The following is a 13527-nucleotide window of genomic DNA, read 5'->3' as shown; positions in this document are numbered from 1 at the left end:
CCCCCCCCCCCCCGTGGCCGCCTTCTCCGCTTCCTGGGTTCCCACCTGTGCCCTGAGGCAGGGCCTGGTCTGTCCCACTCACCTTGTGTCCCTGGTTCCCTGAGGCCCCCGCCCAGCTGCCCAGCTTGGGTTGGGAGTTGGGTCTGGGGAGGAGGGACGTGGCGATAGCTTGGCCTCCCCCGTGGAGGCCCTGGGTCCCCTGAGGAGCCCTCCCTTGTGTGCTGGAGGTGCCCGTGTCCCTTGGGGCCAAGGGTGGGCTGTGATGCTGGGCCACTGCGAGCTGTTTGGTGCCGCCCCCAGGTACTGCACCCCACGGCACCAGGACTTCGACGACCTGGAGCGCAAGTACTGGAAAAACCTCACCTTCGTGTCCCCCATCTACGGGGCCGACATCAGCGGCTCCCTGTACGACGACGTGAGTCCATGGCGCTGGGCAGTGGGTGGGCGCAGCGGGTGTGAGGTTGGCACAGAGCACACCGCATGGTGACACGGCCCCGTCCCCATTTCCCTGTGCGCCTGGCTGACCCGAGTTCGTCTGTCCCGGGTGTCTCCTGTCCGTGGAGCCCAAGCTGTGTCCTCTGCCTGGCGCCTCTCACTGGGTGCGGCATCCTTGGGTCTAACCCGAGAGTGGATCATGGTTTGCCTGCGGAGGAGCCCCCAGGTCGTCTCTGCCTCAGCGGCGCTGGGTCAATCCCCGCGGCAGGGGGCTCTGTGTGCCCTCACGACACATGACACACAGTGGTTCCACGTGTCCCAGTGGGTGTGAAGCGGTGTCTGGGATGGCCCTTTGCCCGGGTACTGCTGGCACGCGTCTGTCTGTCCGAGAGGTACCCCTTAGACCTTGGCTCGTGTCTGGGTTGGGCTGTCTGGGATGAGAATTTCTTACACTCAGGATATGAGTCCTGTGTGTTGAGATTTGCAGGTATTTTCTCCTGTTGCTCTTCTGAGGTTGTCTTTTTATGTTCTTGGTGGTGTGGTTCGAATCCCCCATTTTGATTTGATGGGGTCAACTTACGCTTTTTTCCTTTTTCGCTGTGCTTTTGGTGTGGTATCTAAGTGTCCGTGGGTACCTCGGAGTCATGAAGATCTACTCCTGTTTTCTCCTGAGAGCGTGGTAGTCTTGGTTCTGTCTGTGGGAATTGTGCATTCATTTCTTTTCCTGTCCTCTTTTTCCTTCCTCCTCCCCTCCCTCTCTTCTCCTCTCCCCCTTCTTCGTGATCCTAGGAACTGACCCCAAGGCCTTTGTACTGAGCTCCCTCCGCAGCCCGTGATGAGTTCTTACGTTCAGATAGGGTCTCGCTAGGTCATCCAGGCTGGGCTTGAACTTGTGATCTTCCTGCTCAGCCCCGCAGAGTGCCGGCGTGGCAGGCGTGCGGACACTGCCCGGCTGTTTCCTAATGCGGCGTGAGGTGGGGCCGCTTCGCGTGGGGACAGCAGTTGTCTTGGTGCCATTGGCTGAAAAGACTTTTCCCCCAGTGAGTGGGTGGTTCTGATGCTGGGTGGGATCCCTGCAGCATTGTGGACTTTTCTGTGTAAAAGCTAAACATAGGGCTGGGGATTTGCTCAGTGGTTCTGCCGCCTGCCTCACAAGCACAAGGGCCTGAGTTCGATCCCTGGTACCAAAAAAACTAAACATAATTATTTCCGAGGGCTTTTGGTTCACAGCACAGTGGAGTAGAAAGCAGGGAGCCCCACCTGGGTCCACCCCCGACATGCTCAGCTCCACCGGTGGGGGCTGCATGGTCCGTGGGTGCACACAGTGGCCTCACTGCCCTCGAGGCTCTGGCTCTGCTTTGTGGACTGTCTCGGCCTGGGGTGACTCGGGGCACACTCCGGTCACTGCGTCCCCTTGCCCTGGGATGGAGGCTCCCTGCAGGCCTGAGTGGCTGGTGGTCATGTTCCGTCATCTAGGCGCACACAGTCCATTCCCCTTCTTGCTGAAGCCGAGCTGCTTGCGCGGGCTTACGTGGTGAGCGGGTGGCTTGGCTGTGCAGGACCTGCCGGCCTGGCCTCCAGAGCGGTCGTGCCCTTCACACCCTCGCCAGTGTGACTGGGGGCTCTGGTTGCTCCCTCACTGCTGGCTGCCTGGGCGTGGGCCTTCTGACAGCGCGTGCACATAGTGTCTTGGCTGCCGTAGCCTGTGGTTCCTGGTGGTCTCGGGCTTACGTGGTGAGCGGGTGGCTTGGCTGTGCAGGACCTGCCGGCCTGGCCTCCAGAGCGGTCGTGCCCTTCACACCCTCGCCAGTGTGACTGGGGGCTCTGGTTGCTCCCTCACTGCTGGCTGCCTGGGCGTGGGCCTTCTGACAGCGCGTGCACATAGTGTCTTGGCTGCCGTAGCCTGTGGTTCCTGGTGGTCTGTGAGGTAGCCCTGCTCATGTGCTCGTTTTCCATCTGTCCAGCTTCTTTGCCCAGGTGCCTCTTCCGGTCTTTTACGGTTTGTTATTTTTGAGACAGAGGCTTACTCTGTAGGCCGGGCTGGCCTTGAGCTCACGGTGTAACTCAGGCAGTCCTCCTGCCTCAGCCTCCCCCTGTGTGCTCCGCCCTGCCCGGCCGTCTCCAGGTCCTCAGTCCACCTCAGTGAGGTGTTGTTCTGCTGCTGCGTTCTGAGAGCCTCTTGTGTGCTGTGGGGCTCTGTCAGGTGTCCTGCGAGTCGGCTTCCTCCAGCCTGTAGCTTGTCTTCTCATCCTGTAAGGCTCTTCTGTTACTGCTTCTAAATAAAAATTGACAAGGAGAGCCCAGTCCCATGAGAACCCGCCCTGTGCCCCGCCTCCGCCAGCAGCATGCCGCCTTGGCTCCGTGCAGGATTCTGGCCACATGGGCTTCAGAGCCATGGGCTGGGGCATTCGGGAATCACCTGTGGGTTTCTTATGCCACGCAGCACGTTTTTACAGATGGGGAAACCGAGGCACAGCAGAGAAACACCTTGCCCTCCTCACAAGATAAATCAGCACCCGGGTCAGAGTCAGCCCCGGGTCCCCATCTCTGCCGACAACGTGGTGCACTGCGCTGTGTGGGCTGCACGGGGGACAGATTGGCCCGAGCTGTAGGCCGCGGGTGACTGTGTGATGTCGCTTTCCTGACCCTGGGCTTCTTCCCCTCCTCCAGGGATCAGCCCCGGGTCCCCATCTCTGCCGACAACGTGGTGCACTGCGCTGTGTGGGCTGCACGGGGGACAGATTGGCCCGAGCTGTAGGCCGCGGGTGACTGTGTGATGTCGCTTTCCTGACCCTGGGCTTCTTCCCCTCGCCTCCAGGGATCTGATGCTGTCACCTCTGCATTCTGGGCCCTGCCAGGGCTTGGTTTACAGTCACCACTGGTCCTTAATGCAGGGTTCCGGGTGGGGTGCACTGGGGTGGGAGAGGACACGCGGGCTGCCTGGAGCTGACCGGCCACTTTAGGGACCCTCCTGATGAGGCGGGGTGGCGGCTCCCGGCGCTGAGAGTCAGTGAGCCGGCCGCACAGGGTCTCACCTCCTGGGACGGAAGTGCTGGAGGGCGGTCGCGGGAGCAGGCCCTGCAACGACGCTGGCTCGCCCCGTGGGGACTGTTTTCCTGCTCCTCAGTGGCTCTTGACCCTGTGCAGGCCTTGTAGCGAGATCCCTGGCCTGCATGACTGGCACACAGGGCGGCGCAGGATCCTGTGTGGGCCCGGGAGCGGGAGTGGCCCTGGTGGTTCAGGGCCGACTGCCAGGTCACAGGCCCAGACACCCAGGAACTCGGGGTGACCAGCCCGGTGCACGGGGAGGCGTCCTGGGTCCCGGGTGGTGGCTGTGCTGACCTGCTGTCCCGTGCTCGCCGGCAGGACGTGTCCCAGTGGAACATCGGGAGCCTGCGGACCATCCTGGACATGGTGGAGCGGGAGTGCGGCACCATCATCGAGGGCGTGAACACACCCTACCTGTACTTCGGCATGTGGAAGACCACCTTCGCCTGGCACACGGAGGACATGGACCTGTACAGCATCAACTACCTGCACTTCGGCGAGCCCAAGTCCTGGTGAGCGCAGCGCTGTGCCGTGTTCCGCTTCGGAGCCAGAGCGGAGCTGGGACGCTGCTGGTGTCCCTGGGTTCAGACTGCAGACTGGTGGGTGGCGAGTCAGCCTGCAGGCCACCCCCGGAGGCCAGGGTCCCATGGCCGGGGGGCCCGAGGGCTGCGTGGGGACATCCTGACACGTGTGTTCCATGCCGTCCGCTCTGCACTCGGTGCAGGGGCCACAAGGCAGTGTCACTGGGCAGGATGGTGCCAGCCACAGCTGTTGTGTGGGGACTCTGCCCCCTTCCTGTCCCCGGCTGTCTCAGGGCTGTCACCTCACGGTCCCAGCTAGGAGGGGCCACAGCAGAACCGGAGGTGCTGAGGGGAGGGGCAGGGCGCTGTGCCCAGGTCCCGGTGACTGGGATGTGCAGGTATGGAGCCCTGTCAAGCCGAGGTGGTGGCTGTATCTCTCTTTGCTGCCAGCCCCTTCCAATGACAGCTGGCAGGACCGCCTTGCCCTGCTTGGGAGTGGGGCAGAGGCACCAGTGGGGACCATTTCTCCTGCTTGCGCCATTACCCTGCCTCCACCCCAGCTTCTCTTGAGGCAGAGCCCCTGCCCTGCTGTGGCAAGTGGGTATTGCCCAGGCAGGCGCGGGGCGGGGAGGCTGGCGGCATGGGGCTTGGCACACGTGTCGCAGGGTTGCTGTAACACGTCTCGTATGCCTAGTGCGGTGTGGCCGTGCAGACTTCTTGTCTCACAGCCATGGAGCTGAGAAGCCCTGAGCCAGCCTCCTGGGCCTGGGTCCAGGTACCAGCAGTAGGGCCGCTCCTCCCGAGGCTCCAGGAGAACCCCGTCCCCTCCCTGCTCTTAGAGGCGCCTACAGCCCTTGGCTCATGGCCCCATCCTCTGTCTGTGGAGCCGGCAGCGCTGTCTTCAGCCTCTCTCAACCTCTCACTCTGCTGCACCTGCTCAGGGGACCCTGGGGGGGGGTACTCTGTCCAGGTGGTCAGGATGGTCCCCCTTAGAGTCCTTCACTCAGCCCAGCTGCAGTTTCTCCCTGGAGGTGATGTCTGCACAGGTCCCTGGGAGGACAGCGGGGACCTCTGGGCTCTGGTTCTTGCTTTGCTGGCTATAGGCACCTGCTTGAGCTGGGACATTGTCTCTTGGAATCCTGTTATCGTCCCAGAGTGTTTTCAGCCCGGACTCCTTGTGGTGGTGTTCTGTAGCTTTGTTGTCCCTCCTCTTGGAGACTGGTAGACGCGGTGTTTGTTCTCTGGGAAAACTTTGATGAGATAATCATGGGGTGGTGTCGGCTCTGCCCCAAAAAGGGCTGGAGTCAGCCTTTGGAGGGACCAGAAGCACCATGTTCAGCATTGTGGCCCTGAGCTGCACACGGCGGGGGGCACTTCCAGACGTGGTGGCTCTGTCTGGTCCTGCATGGAAAGGGTGGCCACGGTGCCTTGGTGTCCCAGTGATGGGTGCCGGCTGCCTGACCCACTCCCCTGATCCCTAGCATCAGGAATAGACCCACCTGGGGTGGGGGGAGTGTGGTAGGTGCAGCCCTGCCCCCTGAGTGTCCCCGTGGTGCGAGGTGGCAGCTGGGCTCAGTCTCTGCTCCTACAGATGGGTTCTCGCACCCAGGCCACACAGGGGCAGCTGTGTGTGTGCCTGTGTGTGGGGTGGACTTGGCACTGCCTGCCTGCGGTGGGAACTGTCCTGCTGCTGAGAGCCACCAGGTGGCGCTCCTGCACCGCCGTGCCGCACCGCCGTCCCTATGGTGGTTTCGGGGGCAGGACCAGCCTCCCTCCTTAACAGCTGCTGGGTGGGTGGCAGGGAGGGAGGCACAGGTGGGTGGTGCTGGGGAAGCAGCCCCTCTGCTGAGCCCTTACCTGGCTCAGGTCTTGGGGAGAGAACCCCATCTCCTCCTTCAGAAAGACCACAAAGGGCAAAGCCCAGGGAGCCCTCCGGGACCTTGGCTCCTCCTCACTGTGGCCTCTCGGCGCCTGGGTGAAGTCGCGTCCCGGGGACAGTGTCGCGGTGGGCAGTGTGGGCACTCCGGCAGGACCTGGTTTGTGCCTCGGGGGCCCTCTGTCACCTGTGGCTCTCGCCTGCCTGTTGCTGCTGTGCACAGCTGCGGCCTCCACCCTGCCTGCGTCCTCCGTGACTGAGTGTGGGAAGAGCGCTGGGGACAGCGGGCACCTGCAGGAGGGGTCTGCCTGGGAGGGGCCTCCCTCAGCACCCCCTCCCCAGGCCCTGCCCGAGCCCTGCCCCCTAGCCTGGGGCCACCTGCCCGGGGTCCCCGCTTCTACCTGGCCAGGGCTGCAGGAGGACAGGGTCCTTAGGTGGCTCCGTGACCCGGAGTCCCTGTGACCCGGTGCCGCCTCGACCTGAGCCATCCTCCCTCCAGATTGCGCAGGACACCTGCAGAGAGCCCCGTGGCCCCCACAGCAGCAGCCCCTGCCCAGCCGTCCTTTCTCTCGCTCCTGAGCCCGGGGGGCCAGCTGGGTTCCTGGCGATGGGACTGCAGCTGTGCCCGTGCCTGTGTGCTTTCTGTCTCCCTAGTTAGAGCCTCTTACATCGGCAGGAGCTTGATTGCGCGGTTTGTGACTGCTTTGGCGGCTCCGCTCAGCGTTGACGTTGGTGGGTTTGCAGGGGCTTGTGAGGCCTTTCTGTGCCTGCTGCTGCTGGGTTGTGAGGCCGTGTGTCAGGGCGACGTGGCAGCTGGGCGGCCGGGCTGAGCAGCTCTCTCACCTCCCCCTGTTGGCCCTGCCGTTGGGGTCACCGGGACACTGCCCTGCTTATTCCTGGGGCTCTGGCCGAGGACCTGTGCTGGAGGTGCCTGTGCTGGCGGCAGTGTCCACTGGTGGCTTCCTATCCTGTCGTGTGTGGTACAGCTGGGATGGTGCCCTATCGCTTGTTACCTGGCCTCGTCCAGTGACCAGGGCAGGGCCAGAGGCCTTCAGGAAGCCCAAGTCGGGCCTGGTGGAGTCTCTGCTGGCCACGTGGGACTTCAGGCTTGGAGCGCCTGCTCCTCAGTGGGCCCGTCCTGGCCTCTGGAGGGTAGAGGAGAGCAGAGGGAAGAGATGGCACCTGAGGTGATGGACAGGGTAAGCTGGGCCTCCCTCTGTCCCTCACCGGGGACACTGGCAGAGTCCCTTTCCTCATCCACAGACGCGAGCCACAGTGAGAAAGGCAAGAGCAAGTGAGCGCCTCAGAGGGTAGTCACGGAGAGCAGGGTGTCTCCTGTGGGGACGTGCAGGGCGTGGGGGACTGCTTCCCTGGACAGCGGGAACACGGTCCTAGGTCCCACGGGGCTTGCACCGGCAGGCCTGGCTGCCCAGAGCGGGGAGATCCACGGAGCGGCTCCAGCCTGTCCCGTGGGCCCTGTGTCCTTGGCCCGGGGTGTGTAGTGGAGCTCCTCTCTCTCCAGAAAGAGTACCCTTCCTGCTCAGGAGGTGGCTGGCACAGAAGGCTGCGCGCAGGCAGCTGGGGCCGGCTGAGGGCCTGTGTCCAGCCGGTTGGGCCTGGGAACGGCTCTTGACGTTGTTGTTGGGCTTCTGAGATGCTGCGCGGCCACGGAAGAATGGGGATCCTTCCGGGTCGCCTGCCCGGGTCCTGTTACCCTGCCAGTGGCGGTGACGGCAGCTCCCGAGCAGCCTGGCCCTCTGGCCCCTTGGGAAGTGCATGTGCTCACCGACCCCCAGAGAGCCTGCGTGCTGGTGCTGTGCGGACCCGCGGCTCTGTGCCTTCACCCTGTGGTTTGTGTGTGGCACAGACCGGGGAGGGCGTCCGGCCGTGTGGTGGCTGTGAGTGCATCTGACCCTTGGGACCCTGCTGATGGCCCTGCGACCCCTATGGTGGTGAAGCCAGGCGTTGGCACGCAGCCCGCCTCCCCGCTCTCTGGAGCTTGGCCTAGCTTGGCTCGGCTCGGCTCAGTGCCACGGCCAGGAGGCCTGGGCACTCGGAAGCTTACGAGGGACAGCTGTGTTATGCCTGGCCCGGGTCCCTCCCGGCCCTCCTCATCGAGCCCTTGGCCTCGCTCTTGTCACCGCTGTTCCGTTGTCCCCACACCGGCCCAGGCCTTCTGCTTGTCAAGATTGGATAGTAAATCACAGGCCGAAAGCTGTGGTGAGCGTTCACAGAATTAACTCTGAAGCCTGTGCTCAAATCAGGGCATCGAGTGCCTCCACACAGCGAGGGGGGATCGTCTCATTACCGGCAGCAGCGGTCTGGTGACGGCAGGCAATTTGGAAGGATTTGGAGCACGCGGTGCACTTCTGAGTCAGAGCCGCCCCGTTAGGCCCCCGCCTCCTCTCGCACCTCCCCCGCGCGGCTCTAATGGCCCAGCTCTGCCCCGGGCGGCCGTGCCCAGCTGTTGTGGGCCAGGACATGTCCCACACAGGAGGACACCCTGGGCCAGAGTGGCCGGGAAGCCCAGTGTCCTCAGAGCCCCTAGGGCTCCCCATCCTGTCGGTGGCTGTTCCGCGTGTCTCCAGAGCTGGCAGGGACAGTCACAGTTGGTGTTTGTTCAGAGACGGCAGAACGGTTTTAACATTGTGTTTGTGCCAGAAAACAGCATCCCTCCATGTGCTCTCCCGGAGCCAGCCGTGCTGCCGGGGGTGCGGGTGTCCCAGGTCTGTCGCCCACCGCGTGCCCGGACGGCAGAGGCAGCACGGTGGTGAGGCGGACGGGGGCAGTGGCCAGGCCCCACAGGCCAGAGCCTGCCGATCTCCTCGTTCCTGGGGATTCTGTTTCCTTCTCTGCCATGGGTTTGCGGCCAGCCCAGGAGGACAGCACAGAGAGTCCCCACATGCCGTGTCCCTGTGCTGGTGACATCTTTCCCGCTTTGTCACGGCACTGGGCCAGGCGGGGCTGTTGCTAACGACAGGCCGCGAGGTGTCAGAGCTGTTTCCCCCAAGCCCCCTTTCTGCCGAGGCCCCACTCGTGTCCGACCTGTCTGTCGGGCTGCTCTGGGCCAGGACCATCTCCTGCTCTCCTTGTTCCCGACCGTGATGGTGTGGAGCGGCGCTGGCCGGCTGGGCAGGAGGACTGGCCTCCTAGTCACCTGCCGTCCCTCTCGGGCCTGCGTCCTGCCTCAGTGTCTCTCACATCTCCCCTGTCCACACCACCAGCTTTCCCACGTAGGATGTGCGCTTCTCTTTTTAAGAACATATTTGTTTTGTTTTGTTTTCTTTTATTTTTACTTTATTTGCTGTACAGGGTTTGGGAACACAGGGCCTTCACAGTGAGTGACACCCTCAGGCCTCTTTTATTTTTTATTTCAAGACAGGCACTTCCTCGGTCACTAAGTGGCTCAGGCTGGGTTTGAACTTACGATCCTTCTGCCTCAGCCTCTGGAGCCCTGGGATGATAGAGAAGCATTACCGTGCCCATCTATTTTAATGATCAGAAGAATAAAGGGACTAGTGCAGAGAGCAGCCGTGTGCCGGGCTCCCAGGCGGCACACTTGGTGGCATTTCTGTGGCCTCTCCTCCCCTCCAGTGGCGGTGCTCCTTTCCTGGCCCAGACGTCCGCAGACAGGGCAGCTCCATGTCAGGGCGAAGGCTGGCGGGATGCTCAGTGGCAGGCACCGTGGTATCGCCGGCTGGGCTCTTCCCTGGGTGCACAGGGGAAGGGTGTCAGCTGTCAGTGGGATTCAATCCTCAAGGTCCAACCAATGTCAGCGTTTCTTGGCCACTGTCAGCCTAGGACTGCAGCGTCCAGCCTGATGGGACCTCACCGAGGATGGGAGCACCTGGAGTGCCCGCCCGTTCCCACCTAAGCCCGCACTCCCACCTGCTGCTCCAGCCTGACCGAGGCCTGCAGGCTGAGGGTGTGGCCAGGGCCGTCACTCAGCCTTGGGAACCGGGGTGTCTCACCGGGCCAGGGCGGACTCAGTTTGAAAGTGCAGGCAAGGAATGACCACATGCGCTCCCTGTGTGATGCTGGTGGTTCCCTGGGCCGTAGAGGAGGTGATGCAGGCACAAGGACCCAGGCCAGCAGGACCTGCCACGTCGAGGTGTGGCTCCTGAGGTCGCCCGGGTGCTGGTGTCCAGGTGGGGCAGAGGGAGGCTCTGGAGCCCATCATTTCTGGCTGTGTGGCTACACCTTACGGCAAGGGACTTTGGAAGTAGAGTTGGCCGTGGGTCCAGGTGGTGGTGGGAGGGCAGGGGCCCTGGGCAGTCTTGAGGCTGTAGGAGGCGGGGCGTGGCCCAGGGAGCCGACCCTCCCCACCCCATCCCAAGCACTGCAGGCCCGGGAGCTTGGGCGGTGGGGTGGCTCCGGCCGCACCCAGGTCAGCAGGTCCTGGGCAGAGATGAGCAGGGTGCAGGCTCTGAGCACTGCCACCCCTGGTGCCCTGGCCAGACCGCCTTTTGACGTCCTGTCTGGAGTGGCCTGCAGGAGCAGATGGCCGACGCTGCAGAAAAGTGAGTGTTCTGGCGTTGGAATTGGGCGGCCATGCGGGCTGGTGGTGCGGGGACTCTGTGGGATTTCTGCTTTGGGGAGCAGGAGCCAAACAGGCACCCGCCAGGCAGGGAGCCAGAGTCCCTTGCCCCACCTTGGAGGGACAGCGAGTCCTGTTGGAAATGCCACTGCTGGGCTCCCTTCCGTCTGCAGGCGTAGGCGGTGGGGGCGTGGGCACTGCGGGACCCCTCCCCCTGCAGAAGGCTGGCGCCTGGCCGCCAGTCACTTAGCCACCCGCCCGTCACCGTGCACACGGGAGGCCGGGGCTCCCGGGCAGGGTCTGGTTTCCATGGCAAACGTCTCTCCTGCGAGTACGGCCCCCAGAAGGGAGATTGCTGCAATCTGTGAGCAAGGATCCTCTTATCTTTGCTTAAACGTCGGGCGCCGTGTGCCATCTCCCCAGCAGCAGGGGATGAGCCCTCGCGCCTTGCAGTGCGGCCGCGACAGCCGCGCTAATGGCCCTGCTCTGAAGCCTCCCTGCCGAGGCCGAGGCTGCTGCTTCCCGAGCTGATTGCGCCAGCGAACGGAACCTGTGGGAGCCCAGCCTCCTCCGTACTGGAGCAGGGCCGTGCGTGTCCCAGGGTCTCGCCTGGCGGCCAAGAGGTCAGATGGGGTCACGACCTGGGTTGCGGAGTGTGACCCACGTACCTCCAGTTCTGGCCTCAAGCTGGGACCACCGTGGCCCCTGCGTCGCGTGTTGGAGGACGCATGACAGACACCCTTGAGCGCCGTGGAGGCACCGGAAGTCCACGGGCCGAGCAACTCCAGGGACTGGGCCTCACTGCCACAACCACTGCTGCCACCTGCTTCCCTCTGCAGGGCTTGGCGCTGCCTGCCCAGGGGCTGCTCCACCGCCTCCGTCACTCCCGCTGGTCGCCCTCTGCCCCAGCAGGTGACCCCGGACGGAGCTTTCCCATTCCACCTGGGGCCCCGATCCTGGGTTCCTGGGGTGCACATCAGTCACCTGCTCCCCATTTCTGACAGAGGGAGCCTCTCTTCCCCTCTCTCCAGGAGCAGGGCCCTCCTCTACTCCATGCTCTCTGCAGACTTCTGTTCAAGTGTCCTCTGTGTGAACGGAAGTAAATCAGGGTAGGGTCCCCACAGGTACAAATGAGACTGCCGCCGCAGGAGGTGTTGATTAGCAGCCAGCCGTGCAGCCGTGGGTCCGTGTGGGCCTGGGGTTCCCACCTCAGTGCTTTGTGAGGTGGCGGATAGCATGGGGCCTCACAGCTGCTGTGTGCAGGCTGCGTCATGGCCCATGGGCCCCTCTGGGTGCAGCTGGCAGCTGGGGCTGCTCTCTGCTGTCGCTGGGCACCGCATCTCTCCCGGCGCACCCTGCTTTCACAGGGGTGCGGGAAGCCACCATCCAACACAGGTGCACTTGTGACTTCGCGGTTCCGATCTTGTCATAGGAAATACTTTGTGGGCCCGAAGGGGACCGGAGCTGGGACAGAACCCATCAGCCCCATCCCTCTGTCTTGGTGTGCTCACCAGCTCAGCACCTCGGGATGCCACCATCCTGGCCCCGGCCGGCGGGGCAGCACCTGGTCCGGAGAGGCCCTGCCTGGCTGCCTGGTGAAGTTAGCCCATCGCCCCGCAGCTCAGTTTACCCGTTGTCCCCCGGTGGCCGTCCCCAGCTGCAGCTCCCTGCTTCCTGCGAGCCCTGGTGCCCAGGGCTCTGTCGATCTGTGTGTTTCAATAAAAGTGTCATTATTTGAGATCATTGAGCTGCTGGTGTGAGATACCAAATCCCATCTCCTGTTGTCTCGTGAAATGATCCATTAGAGATAAAGCCGCAGGCTCAGTGAGGCCCTTTCCTGGGAACAGGCCACTATCTGCACTATCTCCAGAGCGCTTGTGCTGCGCACCGAGGGCTCGAGGCTGGGCACCGGGATGCTCTCTGCGCACGTGGCTGGCCCCGAAGGAAGTGGGGAGGCTGTCGCTCGAGGTCAGAAGGCTGTGCCCCGCAGAATGCCAGGGTGCGACTCGCCGTGCCCGGGCCCCGGAGCTCGTCCCTGTCCTCCCTCCCCGTCCCGCTGTGACGCTGGGACGGGCCGCCCCGCTGCTTCAGAGGCGCCATCTTCCCTGTCACAGGGATCACTGTGCCTCCGTCGCAGGGACTCCAGTTAGCGGTGGGCTCCCCTGGCCCGGAGGCCCTGCTGGTTCTCAGGTTGTCCCTCCTTGGGGCCCACCCTTGCTCCCTTCGCCCCTTGACCGAGGCTCCTCCCCCGCCCTCTCCAGCCTCTCCGTCCAGTGTGACTGGACAGGCCATCCTGGTCCTGGTGGGCTGAGGGCTTTCCTGCCGAGCGACGCGGCATTTTACAGGTGTTTTTACAGGTCGGTGCGGCCCTGGGAGAAAACCCTTTGAGTCTTGCAGTGCCCTTCTGCGTCCACTTCACTGATATTTTATCTAAAGCTCTCAGTCTTCCTGACATTGGTGCGTCATTTTCTGTGTGTTCTTGTCTGTTAGTGTTTCCTGCTGTCTCCTTTCCTTCATCCACCTAAATCAGATGCCACAGCTGGGCTCAGAGGGAGGCTGAGGCTGGAGGATCGAAAGTGAGCCCAGCCCGGGCAACTTAATGACTGAGACAAAACTCAAAGAATAAATAAATAAGTATAAACAAAAGGCTGGGGATAGAACTCAGAGGGAAGATGGTGGGCTCCGCCCCAGTCCCCTCCACACGCTCACCGCACATACAGCAGAAGATGCCGGACTTTTGAGGAAAGCTCAGTAACAACTCGTCCCCCTCCTGCAGCATCCGGTGTAACTGGGCCCTGGCCCCGAGCGGGAAGGAAAGAGGTGCTCCCAGTAACACCGCCAGGTCTGGGCGCTTTCCAAAGTCTTGGCTCTGAGCTGGACGCCCCAGGACTCCCAGCTCTGCCTGTGTGACCGTGCGTAAGCCCAGGCGACACCGCCCAGCTCCTGGGGCAGGGAGTGTGGCCCACCGACCCGGCCTGTGGTGCTGGTGTTTTGCGAACAGCTCTCCTGGGGTGTGACTTCCCACCCCACAGAAAGCACCACGCACAGAGGTCACCCGGGGATTCCGGGTGCCGGGAGGGAGGTCAGGCGGGCCCCGCTTCTCGGGCCCA

At 63.3% G+C, this 13527-nt stretch overlaps 2 protein-coding genes across 2 annotated transcripts in view; both read left to right on the top strand.

Moving 5' to 3' along the window:
- The window catches only part of Kdm4b (lysine demethylase 4B), a 73587-nt gene that overhangs the window by 11078 nt on the left and 48982 nt on the right, over positions 1 to 13527 (top strand). Inside the window, exons 4-5 of the mRNA XM_033759608.1 lie at positions 246 to 415; positions 3802 to 3995. Coding sequence (XP_033615499.1) covers positions 246 to 415; positions 3802 to 3995 — 364 coding nt within the window. The remainder of the gene's footprint in view (positions 1 to 245; positions 416 to 3801; positions 3996 to 13527) is intronic.
- LOC109118371 lies at positions 9209 to 12088 on the top strand. The gene is made up of 2 exons (XM_019209131.2): positions 9209 to 10400; positions 11850 to 12088. Exons 1-2 carry the CDS (start codon positions 9899 to 9901, stop codon positions 12014 to 12016), a joined length of 669 nt encoding a protein of 222 aa, XP_019064676.1. The 5' UTR covers positions 9209 to 9898; the 3' UTR covers positions 12017 to 12088.

Source organism: Fukomys damarensis, unplaced genomic scaffold, assembly GCF_012274545.1.
Source record: "Fukomys damarensis isolate Sample0158 unplaced genomic scaffold, DMR_v1.0_HiC HiC_scaffold_37, whole genome shotgun sequence".
Classification (NCBI taxonomy): domain Eukaryota; kingdom Metazoa; phylum Chordata; class Mammalia; order Rodentia; family Bathyergidae; genus Fukomys; species Fukomys damarensis.
Note: the sequence above shows the minus strand (reverse complement) of the source record. Positions and strands in the feature narration are given on the sequence as shown.

Excerpts from the sequence above, each read along its gene's own strand:
- LOC109118371 (XM_019209131.2), top strand. The coding sequence starts at position 9,899 with ATGCGCTCCCTGTGTGATGCTGGTGGTTCCCTGGGCCGTAGAGGAGGT. Across the intron at positions 10,401-11,849 it reads ATGGCCGACGCTGCAGAAAA|GAAATACTTTGTGGGCCCGA; the intron begins GTGAGTGTTCTG and ends ATCTTGTCATAG.